The sequence below is a fragment of the Dama dama genome, chromosome 10 (assembly GCF_033118175.1).
Source record: "Dama dama isolate Ldn47 chromosome 10, ASM3311817v1, whole genome shotgun sequence".
NCBI classification, from domain to species: domain Eukaryota; kingdom Metazoa; phylum Chordata; class Mammalia; order Artiodactyla; family Cervidae; genus Dama; species Dama dama.
In genome coordinates this window covers 11,978,454-11,993,982 of record NC_083690.1, presented here as the reverse complement: position 1 = coordinate 11,993,982, position 15,529 = coordinate 11,978,454, and the positions used below count along the sequence as shown (strand labels likewise).

Here is a 15,529-nt window from a genome sequence, read left to right as displayed (position 1 = left end):
ATTGCTTCTGTGTAGATGAATGGCATCAAAAAGTTACGTTTTCCAGCTGGCCGTCCACCTGCTGCAGCTGGGAGTATGGCCCATAAAACAAGTGTCTTGACAGAGGGTAAATTAGAACTGTTTTGTCCCTTCACCTCTATGGTTAGTAAATACAACCCTCTGTTAATCATATATTCTGACTTTTTTCAGGATGAACATGTAATAAAACTAACTCAAGAACTAGCTCAGAAATTGGGATTTAAAATAAGAAAAGCATATGTTAGAGCCGAGGTAAGCTGGAGTTCTTGCCATAAGGTATTTTCATTTTGTTTTGTAACTTGGAGGCAGTTCTGGTTTTAAATTAGCATCTTCATTTTCTTTCAGCTCTCACTAAAATCAGTTCCTGGGGATGGGGCTACAAAGGTAAGGTTATTACTCTTGTAAGAATCATACTTTTTTAAAAAAAGAAAAGATATAAGTATTAGCAGTTCTGCTTTTAATATTTTTGGGTTTTGTTTACTTTTGAGACCTTTTTGTTCCTCATACACCTAAGTGGCCAGAGCTTCCTGTCCTTTGAAAAGAAAACAAACAGCTCCAGTCATATCTTTTGCTCTCAATTAGCATTTCCTGAAGGCCCATGGAGCATTTTACAGGATGTTCATAGACATTAGGTGTTACTAGAAAAAGTGGGTTGGGGCCACATACTAATTTTAGAGGTCATTGGGTTAAACACAACTAACAAGGTTTATCTTTTTTAAAGATAAGTCTTCTTAGACCTGTTAGGAGGCCACTGTGAGTTGAGGAGGGTGTAGTGGTTACACTGGTCCCTCTGGAACTGGAAGGCTCCTGAATATCCTTGGAGAAATACTAAGCCACATAAAACGAGTGGCAAGAGGCCCTCACTGTTTAATCCTATGTATTATAAAGGTTGGGCTTCCCAGCCAGGTGGCCTGCCAGTGCAGGAGACACAAGAGATGCAGGTTCCATCCCTGGGTTGGGAAGATGCCGAAAAGGAAATGGAAGCCCACTCTGGTGTTCTTGCCTGGCAAATTCCATGGACAGAGGAGCCTATTGGCAACAGTCCATGGGTCACAAAGAGTCAGACACGACTGGGCATGCACTGGACTGGCTGTTACGAAGGTTTACACATTCTGTTTGTCTCTATCTTAATTGGAAGGAGATCAGATGTGAGAATTGGCATTGCTCTCTTGGAGTGAGTCTTATAGCTTGCTTTCTCGTCTAGAATCCTGAAAATACTATGATCTATTATTTGGTTCAATTTCTAGGCTTTGAACTGTTCTGTGGAAGATATTGAACCAGGTACGTTTTCACACACATGCCCTCTTAATCTGAAATGCCAGCCTTGGGGACTTCTGGTGGTCCAGCAGTTAGAACTGCATGCTTCCAATGCAGAGTGCAGGTTTGACCCTGGTCAGGGAACTAAGATCCCACAGGTCTCACTGCGCACCAAAGAAAAAGAAAAGAAAAGTGCCAGCCTTAGATGTTATGCACATTATAGTGCTATCAGTTAGGATTGCTGGGTCGTTAGTAGTATTAAAACAAGAGTCATTTCAGAGAGTGCCTCTGTGCCTCGGGCTGTGTCAGTAGTGACTGATGTCAGCGAGCAGTTCGGTGTCCACCATGGCGTCACCACCCTCTAGTAGCTCCACCCGAAAGGAGCCCAGGCATTTTGAGAAAGGAGGAAGCGTTTTCACAAGTGAATATATCTGTTCCTGGGCAAAACAAGCTCTTCTTTTTAGAATTGCTTTTACTCTTTTATTTGAATTGCTTTCACTGTTGTATCTATCTGTTTATAATTGCTTTCATATTTTCACCTTGCTCTTCATTTTCTATTGTCATTGGCTATTAACACTAGTATTACGTAAATATACTGAAAATAAGTGAGCACATGTCCATTCATGTTACAGATTTATTAACTCCGAGGCAAGAAGCACTTTCTGTTGTTTCTATACCCGCATCCAGTTTTTCTCACCAAGTTGGAAATGAGCTGGCCTCAGTTTCCATTATGCCCTTGACTTCTGTTTTGCCACTGCAAGTGGAAGAGAGTTCTCTGCCATCGACGGTGTTGGCAAATGGAGGAAAGATCCCCTTCAGCACGCCGGAAGCGTTTTTAGATGATGGAGATATGGTCCTTGGAGATGAAATAGATGATCTCCTGGATTCTGCACCTGAAACTAATGAAACCGTCATGGTAAATTTCAGTCTGACTCCTTCTTAAAACCTTTCTTAAAAAATTGTGATATAACCTGTTAGATATTTTCAGTATTGACTGTAGGCTAAACTTAGGCTTTCTTGAAAATTGCTTTTGTCCTTTTCCATTGGTAACTGGTAAATTTTGTCATTTTTTAAAATTAAAAAAACAGAACAGGCTAGGAATCACATGTTATGGGAAAGGGAAATTTAACTCCCTGGCAAAGAATAGGCATTTGTCATGTACGGCAAAATGAATCCATGGATTAAGGATTTCTCATTCCTTAAGGATGATTCTCCTATAGCTACATAACCATGAAGCAAACTTGGGTCCACAGGCCAGATCTGGCCTGCTGCCTCTTTTGTACGGCCCGAACACTAAGACTGGTTTTGAGATCTTTATATGGTTGGAAGAAAGGGAGAAAAAGAACAATGTTTTAAGATGCCTGAAAATATCTCATAACACTGCAGTAACAGACTTGAGTAGTTGCACCAGAGACCGTGTATTCCACAAAGCCTCCGATATTAATAGGGCTGTATTATTATCCAGCCCTTTATAGAAAAGTTCACTGACTCCTGCTGTGAAGTATATCAAGATAGTGGCAGCAGTGATACTAGAATGATGATGCGGAGAGGGAAACTCAGAGCTGGTTTCCGGGGAGAGTAAATCCAGTGATGTCCTTGCGGAGCTGACAGAGAGAAGATGTAAAAGGCAGACAGACGCTGTGGGGTGCGGGTGGCGGAGTTGGTTCCTTCCACGTTGATCTGGGGCAGGTTGTTTCACCTCTCAGTCCCTTGGTTTCCTCATCTGTACAGTGACGGTCCTCGTAGGATGCACCTCAGAGGGTTAGGAGAATTAAATGGATGGTGTATCCTGCCCTTTATAGAAAAGTTAGCTGACTCCTGCCATGAAGTATATTAAAATAGTGGAAGGTATTTTAATTGATACAGGAGGCTCTTGAAAAATCGCCGCTGTGTGGGGGAGGGGCAAGGCATCGTTGCATTTGTTCTCCCGAGGTTGTGCATTGACGTCTCCAAAAAGATGGTCCCCAGTTCTCCAGGCTGCTGCAGCTCCCTTCCCTCGACCACCCTCCCTTCCGCTCCGGCCCCATACACGCCCTCGTGGTTCCTCCTTGAGGAAACCTTCTGGTTGGCTCAGAGTGGGGAATGTTAGGAATCCTAGGAAGCTTGGGAAATGAAGCAGGGACTTCTCTTTTAGGTCACGGTGGTATTAGAAGTCACATCTCCAGACTTTTCAAAAAGTGGGCTGGAGAAGAAGTCAGCTCTGTCGCTTGGATCCTGCCATCTTGATTTTGACTCCAACTTTGTTACCTAATAAAATCACCCAGCTGAGTAATTTGTTCTTATGTGCTGATATTAAAAGCAGTTTGGCCAGCTTGGGACAGAGTTTCACGGACTTCAATCCGGTCTTGTTTCCTCCGCAGCCGTCAGCCTTAGTCAGAGGCCCCCTCCCAGCTGCCAGCGTTGGTCCGAGTGTCCCCTTCTCGGCGGCATCTCTTTTGGGCGCCTTGCCCATCGGGGCGAGGTACGCACCTGCGCCCTCCTTCTCGGAGCTGTATCCACCGTTGACTTCATCCTTAGAAGATTTCTGTTCTTCTTTAAATTCATTTTCAATGAGTGAATCCAAACGAGGTAAGACTCAGCTGCTTATGTAAACAGTTACAGTCCATTTTCTAAAAAAGACAGTCTGTTTAACTAACACTAGGTAGTTGGTACTTGAGTTATTTTCCTTGTAGCTGAAAATACACTGTAGTTCTAAAACCTGAACCTTCCTGTTTTAAATTCACCTGGACTTAACTGTGCCATTGTGGAGATCAAGAAGCCAAGGCCTAGAGTAGGAATGTACGTGGCACTGTTTGTTTGTTTTGTTTTAATAGGATAGCTCGTTAAGGTGGGTGTCTGTTGTTGGGGGGGTGGTGAAATGACTTTTACTGTTTTCTCTAGAAAAGAGATAACCCCCTCTTAAAGGGTCTTAAAGACAGGTTGTCCTTTTAAATTCTGAACTAGGCAAAACTTAGTTAAGACTAATTTAAAATCAGTGTTTAGAATGATAATAGAACCATGTATTTTTGGCTTCATCCATTGAGCTCAGCAAACTATGGTGCTTTACTTTTGCAAGGGATTGCTGAGGTTTGGGCCTGACTCCTGTTTTTGTAATTCTAGGCTTAATGTATCCTTTAAGTAGCCACAAGAAAAGTCCTCATATTTTTGTCAGGCATCATTACAGTTAAACGAATCAAAACCAAAATAATTGATTTAAAGATTGGCAGCTGAACAAATGAAAATTTGTGGAAAACAGAGGGCAGAGAGAAAGTAATGAGTGGTAGACTAAGAAAAAGAAAGAAATTGAACCTGACTGATTCTCTTAATGTTTTGATGAGCTTCATACTTTCAGAAGGAGAGAATCCTTTCCCATTTTTAATATGAATTATCTTCTTAAGTCTTTTTAACATTCCCATTTGATAGGCCCTGCCTTAGCTCATGTCTCTGAAAAATTGCTTTTTATTGAAATTTGTTTGTCTAAGGATTATTTATGTCCTTGGTTTCTGGAGGAGAGGAGAGACTCCATAGCCCTCTTTGGGTGTCAATAATGAGCAAGAAAGCTTCTTGGAACTGGGATGGGAAATAAGGTGGGAAGCCATAGTGAGCTGCTAAGCCCTGATGTTCTTATTACGTGATTAGAATGAAAAGGTCTGTTGAAGTTTTTTTATTATTTTAGATCTGTCCACCTCAACTTCTAGAGAGGGAACAGCGCTTAACAACAGTAATTCTTCCCTTTTACTTGTAAGTGCCACTTCCTCTTTTGTAACTACGTCGCTTAAATTGCAAATAGGTCTTTTACTTAAGTAACTGAGTTATTTGAATGAACGGTACCAGCTCCCTGGAATTTTGTGTGTGCTGTGGGAAAGAGTGCTAAAATAAGACTCTTCTGGAACATCCAGTAATAAGTGCTCTGTGTTTAAGGCTGGATCTGTCATGGCAAATTAATCAACAGTGTAAGAGGCTTTAGCACAGCATGAGTGACGAAGAAATGCAAGATCAGGGCATGAAAACCCTGTTGGCTGATGAAGCAGAACAATTACCCATCGCTTATAACAGCTCATGGAGCATCCCAAAATGTGGGGGAGGGGCCTAGAGACCCCAAAGACAGGAAAATGTAGAAGGAAATGGTTTTTAAATAGAAACGTAGTAAGGACAGAATAGTCCCACCTCTAGTCTGTGCAGAATGTCTCATTTTTCAGATGCATTTGTTTTCTTCTTTAGTGATAGTGCAATATTTGTTGGCTGTTTTTTGTTTTTTTGTTTTTTGTTTTCTTATGCTTCTTGCAGATGAATGGACCAGGCAGTCTGTTTGCTCCTGAGAATTTCCTGGGAATTTCAAATCACCCTCGGAATGACTTTGGAAACTTTTTTGGAAGTGCAGTAACTAAACCCGCTTCTTCAGTGACCCCAAGACATCCCCTTGAAGGAACCCATGAACTGAGACAAGCTTGCCAGATCTGTTTTATAAAATCAGGTCAGGACCAAACCAAGGAGCCCATCAATAACCTGAGAGTTCTTAGGAATTTGTAAATCTATGTGACTCTTGCATCTTTATTTGAGTTCTTTCTAAAGAAGCAGCAATTATTGATTAGGAGCCTTTAGAGTCTAATAGGATAAGTCTCCGGAGAAGGCAATGGCACCCCGCTCCAGTACTCTTGCCTGGAAAATCCCATGGATGGAGGAGCCTGGTAGGCTGCAGTCCATGGGGTCGCACAGAATCGGACACGACTGAAATGTAGCAGCAGCAGCAGGAAAAGTCTCGGTTCTTCTTTGATATATTTTATGTATAGAATCATTTGGAATACAATATTTACCTGATTTTGAGAATTCTTTGTATTTTAAGTATATGTTTAAGAACTTGATCATTTTCAAATAGAGTGAGAACTAGAAAAAAGCATTTTAAGACGAGTATGTGATACAGTGTGAAAATTAGAGTACTTTCTGTTGGATTATTTCATATCTTTACCCCTAAGTCAAGTGATACAAACACAGTTTATTCTAAACGGGGCCCAAATTCATTTTCTTTCTTAGTTTATTTAAGCACATGCTTTACCTTTCCTCAATTGGTAAGGAATCCGCCTTCAATTTAGGAGACCCTGGTTCGATTCCTGGGTTGGGAAGAACTGCTGGAGGAGGGATAGGCTACCCACTCCAGTATTCTTGGGCTTCCCTCATGGCTCAGCTGGTAAAGAATCCACCTGCAATGTGGGAAACCTGGGTTCGATCCCTGGGTTGGGAAGATCCCCTAGAGAAGGGAAAGGCTACCCACTCCAGTATTCTGGCCTGGAGAATTCATGGACTGTAGAGTCCATGGGGTCACAAAGAGTTGGGCACGACTGAGCGACTTTCACTTTCACTTTACCTTTAGAAGCCATTAGAATTCCTATTCTAATAATTAAATAAGGTTATATCTTGGGAGCACTGGTGTTTTTGTTCTGATCTTTGTGTTTTGTCTGACAGTACAAAAGACAAAAATTACTTTCCCTAGCTTGTTTATACTTGGGGATTATGAAAGGACTTTTTCATGGGAATTTAATAATCATTATTCAGTTGCTCACATCTGCTTATAACTGTGCCTGTAAAATGAAATGATACTTCTTGTGCATATGAACAATCCTTTTTATATCTTTTTCAGGCCCTAAGCTAATGGATTTCACTTATCATGCTAATCTAGACCATAAATGTAAGAAAGATATTTTAATTGGTAGGATAAAGAATGTAGAAGATAAATCATGGAAAAAAATACGTCCAAGACCAACAAAAACAAATTATGAAGGCCCTTATTATATATGTAAAGGTATGTGCTATAATTACTTAATTGGTGTACCGTGGCCTAAATGAGAAACAATTTGCTACTTTTATTGCAATGGTCCCAGTATTACTGTTACTAAAAATGTTTAGAATTAACAGCAAATTCCTTGGTTTGAAAGATTAGTATTTTTTTGTATTATTTTTACCTTTGCTTTTAATTTGCTGTCTAGTGGGTGTTTTATAGTTATTTATTGAAATAGGGGTTTCACGATGTTTTAAACAGAAAACTGTCTCAAACTTTGGGTTCTCTGACATAGTCTAAACAGAATCAGAACACTGAAGTAAGGCTTTGATAATGTTACTCTTTTAGTATATTTTTGAGATAAACATAGTATTTTCATTTTGTCAGACTGCTTCACCTAAATGAGCTTTCAGTCAGTTAAGTTGCTCAGTCGTGTCTGACTCTGCGACCCCATGGGCTACAGCACGCCAGGCTTCCCTGCCCATCACCAACTCCTGGAGTTTGCTCAGACTCATGTCCATTGAGTTGGTGATGCCATCCAACCATCCCAACCCCTGTTGTCCCCTTCTCCTCCTGCCTTCAATCCTTTCCAGCATCAGGGTCTTTTCCAGTGAGTCAGTTCTTCACATCGGGTGGCCGAAGTACTGGAGCTTCAGCTTCAGCATCAGTCCTTCCAATGAATATTCAGGAAACGAGCTTTGAATGTCCATAAATGATAGAATGGGAAAGACTAGAGATCCCTTCAAGAAAATTAGAGATACCAAGGGAACATTTCATGCAAAGATGGGCTCAATAAAGGACAGAAATGGTAGGGACCTAACAGAAGCAGAAGATATTAAGAAGAGGTGGCAAGAAAACACAGAAGAACTGTACCAAAAAGATCTTCACGACCCAGATAATCACGATGGTGTGATCACTCACCTAGAGCCAGACATCCTGGAATGTGAAGTCAGATGGACCTTAGGAAGCATCACTATGAACAAAGCTAGTGGAGGTGATGGAATTCCAGCTGAGCTATTTCAAATCCTGAAAGGTGATGCTCTGAAAGTGCTACACTGAATAGGCCAGCAAATTTGGAAAACTCAGCAGTGGCCACAGGACTGGAAAAGGTCAGTTTTCATTCCAATCCCTAAGAAAGGCAATGCCAAAGAATGCTTACACTACCGCACAGTTGCACTCATCTCACACGCTAATAAGTAATGCTCAAAATTCTCCAAGCCAGGCTTCAGCAACACCTGAATCATGAACTTCCAGATGTTCAAGCTGGTTTTAGAAAAGGCAGAGGAACCAGAGATCAAATTGCCAACACCCACTGGATCATCGAAAAAGCAAGAGAGTTCCAGAAAAACATCTATTTCTGCTTTATTGACTATGCCAAAGCCCTTGACTGTGTGGATCACAATAAACTGTGGGAAATTCTTCAAGAGATGGGAATACCAGACCACCTGACCTGCCTCTTGAGAAACCTATATGCAGATCAGGAAGCAACAGCTAGAACTGGACATGGAACAACAGACTGGTTCCAGATAGGAAAAGGAATACGTCAAGGCTGTATATTGTCACCCTGCTCATTTAACTTATATGCAGAGTACATTATGAGAAATGCTGGGCTGGAGGAAGCACAAGCTGGACTCAAGATTGCCGGGAGAAACATCAATAACCTCAGATATGCAGATGACACCACCCTTATGGCAGAAAGTGAAGAAGAACTAAAGAGCTTCTTGATGAAAGTGAAAGAGGAGAGTGAAAAAGTTGGCTTAAAGCTCAACATTCAGAAAACAAAGATCATGGCATCCGGTCCCATAACTTCATGGCAAATAGATGGGGAAACAGTGGCTGACTTTATTTTTGTGGGCTCCAAAAATCACTGCAGATGGTGATTGCAGCCATGAAATTAAAAGATGCTTACTCCTTGGAAGGAAAGTTATGACCAACCTAGACAGTATATTAAAAAGCAGAGACGTTACTTTGCCAACAAAGGTCCGTCTAGTCAAGGCTATGATTTTTCCAGTGGTCATGTATGGATGTGAGAGTTGGACTATAAAGAAAGCTGAGTGCAGAAGAAGTGATGCTTTTCAACTGTGGTGTTGGAGAGACTCTTGAGAGTCCCTTGGGCTGCCAGGAGATCCAACCAGTCCATCCTAAAGGAAATCTGTCCTCACTGTTCATTGGAAGGACTGATGTTGAAGCTGAAACTCCAATACTTTGGCCACCTGATGCGAAGAGCTGATTCATTTGAAAAGACCCTGATGCTGGGAAAGATTGAAGGCAGGAGAAAGGGATGACAGAGGATGAGATGGCTGGATGGCATCACCGACTCAATGGACATGAGTTTGAGTAAACTCCGAAAGTTGGTGATGGACCGGGAGGCCTGGCGTGCTGCAGTCCATGGGGTTGCAAAGAGTTGGGTATAACTGAGTGAGTTAACTGAACTGAAATGATCTTTTAAACTTAGGTGGTGAACATGCAAACATCAGGGCTTTTTTTGCCCTGTGTGAAATAAAAGTAATTTAGAATTGTGCTGCTGTTTTTTGTTTGTCCGTTTGTTTGTTTTAAGTGTTAATACCACTGGGACTTCCCTGGTGGCTCAGATGGTAAAGAATCTCCCAGCATTGTGGGAGACCCAGGTTCAATCCTGGGTCGAGAAGATCCCCTGGAGAAGGGGATGTCTACCCACTCTGGTATTCTTGCCTGGAGCATTCCATGAGCCTGGCAGGCTACAGTTCATGGGGTCTCAAAGAGTCAGACACAACTGAGCAACTAACACTCTCATGCTTTTAATAACACCATTCCTGCATAGTAATATGAGTACCATGATTTGAAGCTATCCATGAACTGTTACAAAAATTTAAACAATGCCCTTAGTGTGTTTAATATTCATTGGCTTTGAAAATACAGTGACCCATGTTTTAAATGTCTTTTAATTCCCTGTCTCCCCCCACTTTTTTTTTTTTAATTTTGTTTGAAAATCTTTTTTTTTTTTTTCCCGTTTTTCAGAGGATAGTTACTTTACAATGTTGTGTTAGTTTCTGCTCTACAGCAAAGTGAATCAGCTGCACGTATATACACATCCCCTCTTCGTTGGATTTTCCTCCCATTGAGGTCACCACAGAGCATTGAGTAGAATTCCCTGTGCTGTACAGTTGGTTGTCATTAATTATCTGTTTTATTCATATTAGTATATGCATGCCAATCCCAATCTCCCAATCCATCCCACCTCTGTTAATTTCCTGTCTTTCTAGATGTTGCCGCTGAGGAGGAATGTAGATATTCAGGCCACTGCACATTTGCTTATTGCCAGGAGGAGATAGATGTCTGGACGCTGGAGCGGAAGGGGGCGTTCAGCAGAGAGGCTTTCTTTGGTGGCAATGGAAAGATCAGCTTTACCGTGTTCAAACTGTTCCAGGAGCATCTTGGAGAATTTATATTCCTTTGTGAGGTACTGTCTCCAAATCTTCTTTCTACTGTGAAACAGGTGGTAGTTTCTGACCCAGTAGTATCAAGTACTTAGGTCTGGTCCTGCTGTATGCTAAAGCATTTGCTTAAGCAATGGTAGCCACTATTACTACCCAAAAGAATAACATTAAGACGTCCTGTTTGCCGAGTGTTAATTGACATGTGCTTGTAATATATAAGTATGAACGTCATCAGCATCACACAAAAGTTATCATCTTGTATTACGTTTTTATGATAATTGTTCTTCTCTGTTTCAGAAATGTTTTGATCATAAGCCTAGAATGATAAGTAAAAGAAACAAAGATAATTCTACTTCATGTTCTCATCCGGTTACAAAGCATGAATTTGAAGACAATAAGTATGTTGGTATTTTCTAATATTTTTAGTGACAAAATTAATCCTCTTTTTAGATCCAAATAAAACCAGAGTAATATCTCCCCAGGCATTCCCCTCTCCTTTTGTTGTTGTTTTGAAAAATGGTGACTGTTTTTAAATGGCTAATAGGTTTTGCTGAGAATTTTAAAATGAATTATTAAGATTTAATACAGAAAAGCAATAATGATTTATAGCTTCTCATGACATGGATTTAGGTATTTTAATATAGCCTAACATAATTATCCTCTCCTCTCCCCAATTAATCCTACAGTTGCATACAGTGATTTGTTTTTTTCTGATAAAGATTTAAAATGTATTTTCAGTCTAGAATTTTACATTTTGTATGTGTATATGGGCTTCTTGGTCGCTCAGATGGTAAAAAACCCACCTGTAATGCAGGAGACGTGGGTTTGATCCCGGGATTGGGAAGATCTGCTGGAGAAGGGAATAACAACCCACGCTAGTATTCTTGCCTGAGAATCCCATGGGTAAGAGCCTGGCGGGCTACAGTTCACGGGGTCGCAGAGTCAGACATGACCGAGCGGTTAAGCACACACACGTGTGTTTGTACGTTTTTGTAAAAACCTATGATGGGACAGTAGTGAAGTGTCACTCCATTTTCCCCTTAGGTGCCTTGTCCACATTTTGCGAGAGACAACAGTCAAGTATTCCAAAATACGTTCTTTTCACGGCCAGTGTCAGCTTGATTTATGCCGACATGAGGTTCGATATGGCTGTTTAAGAGAAGACGAATGCTTTTATGCACATAGTCTCGTAGAATTGAAAGTCTGGATATTGCAAAATGAAACAGGTGCGTTTGTGTGAGATTGAGACAAGTCCCCTCGAGAGCAGTCAGGGTTTACGAAATGGTGTCAAAGGCCTTTCTCCACCAGTCTGGTGTGGCGGCACTGTTGATTTTATCCTGAGTCTTAAACCTGAGTCACTTCATCTTTAGAGTGGCCTGTTTTGAATGTGGTCTCGTTTAAGTAATTGCTGATAGAAGTTCATGTATGCAGTACGGATCCGTGAGGAAGAAAGATTCTTTGGAAGGCACCAAGAGCTGTATTTGCAAAGATTCCATTTCAAAAGAGTAGTATGATATTCATCCTTGGTGACAGATTATCCCAAATGGGGGTAAAGAATTGAGTCTGACTCTGCCTAGACAGGTAGCCTGGTATTGCATAAAGAACCTAAAAAAACATCTTTGGCATTTCTCAGGTATCTCACATGATGATATTGCCCAGGAATCTAAACGATATTGGCAAAATTTGGAAGCAAACATACCTGGAGCTCAGGTATGTGTTTCCTTTGTCCTTTCTGCATTTGGGATCTTTTCTGGAATGGCCTGATGGATGTGAGTAGTTGGCAGATGCAGTTTATACTTCCATAAAATCCAGTTACTCTCTTGAGTTTTCTTGAGTTTACTGAGTTAAGTGGGAAAAAAAATTGAGTAAATGTGAAAAAAAAATTTCTGAATTTTAGTTGATTATCATGAAAAAAAACAAAACAAAACAAACTAGGCATCTCGTAACACCTGCCAAGAATATAGATTAGGGAATTCCCTTGTGGTCCAGTGGTTAGGACTCTGTGATTCCACTGCGGGGGCCAATGGGTTTGATCCCTGGTCAGGAAACTAAGATCCTGCATAGCCAAAGAAAAAAAGAATATAGGGTACAATTTTCTCTAATTATTTTGTCTTTTGGCCACACCACATAGCATGTAAGATCTTAGTGCCCCAACCAGGGGTTAAATCCACATCCCCTGCAGTAGAAAGCGCAGAGTTCTAACTACTGGACTCTCAGGGAAGTGCCAGGATACAGTTTTCTTATTCAGTTTATTTGGCAAAACAGTTGGGGTCTTGGGCTGTGGGGATCCTCAGAGTAGGGGAGGTAGACTATGTAGTTTTGCTTACCACTGAGCCAGACTGCTTTATCCAACCATCTTCCTTCCTCTCTCCCCACAAATCCTAAACATTAACACCAGAGCTGACTTTGATAAATTGAGGTTTGGCATCTGTAATCTACTTTCATCATATTCTCTTATATTTGGGTAGAGAACTGGAGATTTAGTTATCAGATCATATATATAGTGGTCAAATCATCAGACCAGACAAAAACAGAAGTTGTGTGATGTTATATTAAAAAAAAAAAAAATAATAGCACACAGTTGTGCATGGTGAATGAATGTGTTCTCAGAGAATGGTTTTCTGTTCAATTAAAACTGATCTCTTAATTACTTAAGGTACTTGGCAATCAAATAATGCCTGGATCCCTTAATATGAAGATAAAATTTGTATGTGCTCAGTGTCTGAGAAATGGCCAAGTCATTGAACCAGACAAAAACAGAAAATATTGCAGTGCAAAAGCAAGGCATTCGTAAGTAGTGTGTGTGTGTGGAAATAGTGCCTGTTTATTTTCATGGGCGTAAAATCGTACATATAAGAAAGAATATTAAGACTGTGAGGAGGGCAAAGGAAAGTAGACAATTTAGGAGTAATTGCAAAGCGAAAGGAAAGAGATTTTTAGGATTTAGTACTAAGAATTCAACAAAATTCAATAGTGTTTTTCCTGTATTTTGCCATTGCCTTGTTTAGGATTTATAGGGACGGTCTGTTTATAAATAGCAACAGGAAGTGAAATGACAGAATCATAAGGCATTTCTTTTAGAAGGGTTGAAAAAAAAAATCTCTGGTCCCTTAGGTACAGACTTTGGACCTGCCCTTTTATATTATGCCTCTGCCAGTGTGTTTTTGTTTTTTCTGAACTCCATTTTTCTTAGGTGGACCAAAGATCGTCGTGCGATGAGAGTGATGTCTATTGAACGTAAGAAGTGGATGAACATCCGTCCTCTTCCCACAAAGAAACAAATGCCTTTACAGTTTGATGTACATACGTAATTTTTAAGCCACTTTTTTTTTTATTAGGCATTTCAAATCATTAGAAAGTAGTAGTAATTCAGATGGAAACTGGTACCCTTTAAGTAATGCTCATCGTGTTACTAAAATCTAAGTGGTCCTTTTGTTTTCCTTCCCCTTTTGTGTGTGTGGCTCTGGCGCAGTTTTTAGGTTGGCTGGAATGAGTTATTTAGGAGACATAGAAAATGAACTAGAGAAAAGTGATGGTCTAGACTCAGCTTATTTTCCAGATGAATGACTGAGCAAATGGGAGAGAATTTCATCTATATTTGATTCCTCAGCTTTGCCATCAAACCCAAGACTTTCCGTATTATTATTAACTCTGTTGATGAGTTTTTGGTGTGTTTTTTTTTTTTTTTTTTTTATCACACCTGTTTCTTTCACTGAAGCAATGGATGCTCGCTAAAGGATACCTAACGTTACAGGATTTTCTTGAAGTAACCCAAAGGAAAAATGCTTCCTGTTAGAGCAACATGTTCCCCAAAAGCCCTTACATTGAGAACACCAAACTGACTTACAAGGTGGCACATTTCAGCTTGGTCCCTCTGGTCCCCTACATGGTCTTAAAGATGGTTATCTGGGCAAAGCTTGGAACTGGCCCGACTTTCTTGTTCACAAGAGAGTGTCTGGTGGAGTTTTACCTGAGCTCAGGTGAGGGGCGCTTTCTGCCCCAGCGGAGGAAACATGGAGAGAATCTTTTGCCCAGAGCAGCAGTGCAGATGGGCTGCAGAGTCCCCACTAACGAGGCTCCTTCTCCAAACTGCCAAGGAGTTGAGGAAGAGACGGGTTCATTTCCCATCACCCAGGGCACCTTGCAGTTTGTGAAACTTAGCGCAGGTTACAAGGCCAGTCTTTGAAGGAGGTGATGTGTTTGTGTTTATCCACTGTGGTTTCAGCCTCATAGATAGGGGTGATTTATTAGCGGGCTATGATAAGAGAGGAGGAAGGCTTATTAGAACCAGTGATTATCTTGTGCTTCAGTAGATAGTGGAGATTATAGATGTACTTCTCAAAATTTTGCCAAAACAAAGACAACTGGGAACAGTTTTAGCTCCTGAGGCAGCTGCCTAGAACCACTGATTATTCTCTCATCGCAGACGTGGTGTTCTACCTGTAATATTTACAGGAGCCCATTTCCTCTGTTTCCCTACCCCACTAGATATTGCTAAGGGGTCCTTTTTCTAAAAGAAGAAATAATACTCTGCGTGTGTGTATGTTCGTAGGCAGTGTGGTGAGGTGGAGAGAGGATGGGCTTCAGGGTCTGCCCAAAGGGCCAGTTAGTCAGCCTCAGTCTGCTCATCTGTAAATGGGAATCATTGCATCCTAGGGAAGATATGTGAGATGGTGTTGTGTAAAAACCGCACAGAGCGACCTTCTCCTTTATCTTCTCTTCTCCCTGCTCCTTATCACTGAGCTTTGAAAGACAATGGTCAGTGTCTACCCAGTAATACCTAAGTACTTCCTGGGGCTTGACTGGGAAAAGAATTTAAGAAAATCCATCACAAGAATGTTTTGTTGACTATTGACTTCCTGCAAAAAATTGTAAAGGGGTTGGGGGATCCCTGACTTTGGTTCAGGGGAGGAAAGGAGCAGTGTTTAGTATTAACTGTTTCTTGATTTTTGGTGAAAGTCAATGCTAAGCATTTACTGTTATATAAACTAATACATAGAGCCAGCTCCTGTTGAAACATGGATAAACTAAGACAAGCTAACAATGAATTGTACTAGGATTTATGCTCCATAAAGACAAGTACGTT

The 15,529-nt window shown here is 40.9% G+C and overlaps 1 protein-coding gene across 2 annotated transcripts in view; it reads left to right on the top strand.

The window, feature by feature from the left end:
* ZC3H7A (zinc finger CCCH-type containing 7A) overlaps positions 1-15,529 on the top strand; it is a 37,661-nt gene that overhangs the window by 15,469 nt on the left and 6,663 nt on the right. For both annotated transcript variants that reach the window (XM_061152852.1, XM_061152853.1), the window contains exons 6-19: positions 190-270; positions 364-402; positions 1,266-1,299; positions 1,908-2,191; positions 3,636-3,843; positions 4,931-4,995; positions 5,542-5,728; positions 6,890-7,051; positions 10,270-10,466; positions 10,741-10,841; positions 11,488-11,669; positions 12,077-12,153; positions 13,100-13,233; positions 13,637-13,742. In XM_061152852.1, the coding sequence (XP_061008835.1) occupies positions 190-270; positions 364-402; positions 1,266-1,299; positions 1,908-2,191; positions 3,636-3,843; positions 4,931-4,995; positions 5,542-5,728; positions 6,890-7,051; positions 10,270-10,466; positions 10,741-10,841; positions 11,488-11,669; positions 12,077-12,153; positions 13,100-13,233; positions 13,637-13,742 (1,857 nt within the window). The remainder of the gene's footprint in view (positions 1-189; positions 271-363; positions 403-1,265; positions 1,300-1,907; positions 2,192-3,635; positions 3,844-4,930; positions 4,996-5,541; positions 5,729-6,889; positions 7,052-10,269; positions 10,467-10,740; positions 10,842-11,487; positions 11,670-12,076; positions 12,154-13,099; positions 13,234-13,636; positions 13,743-15,529) is intronic.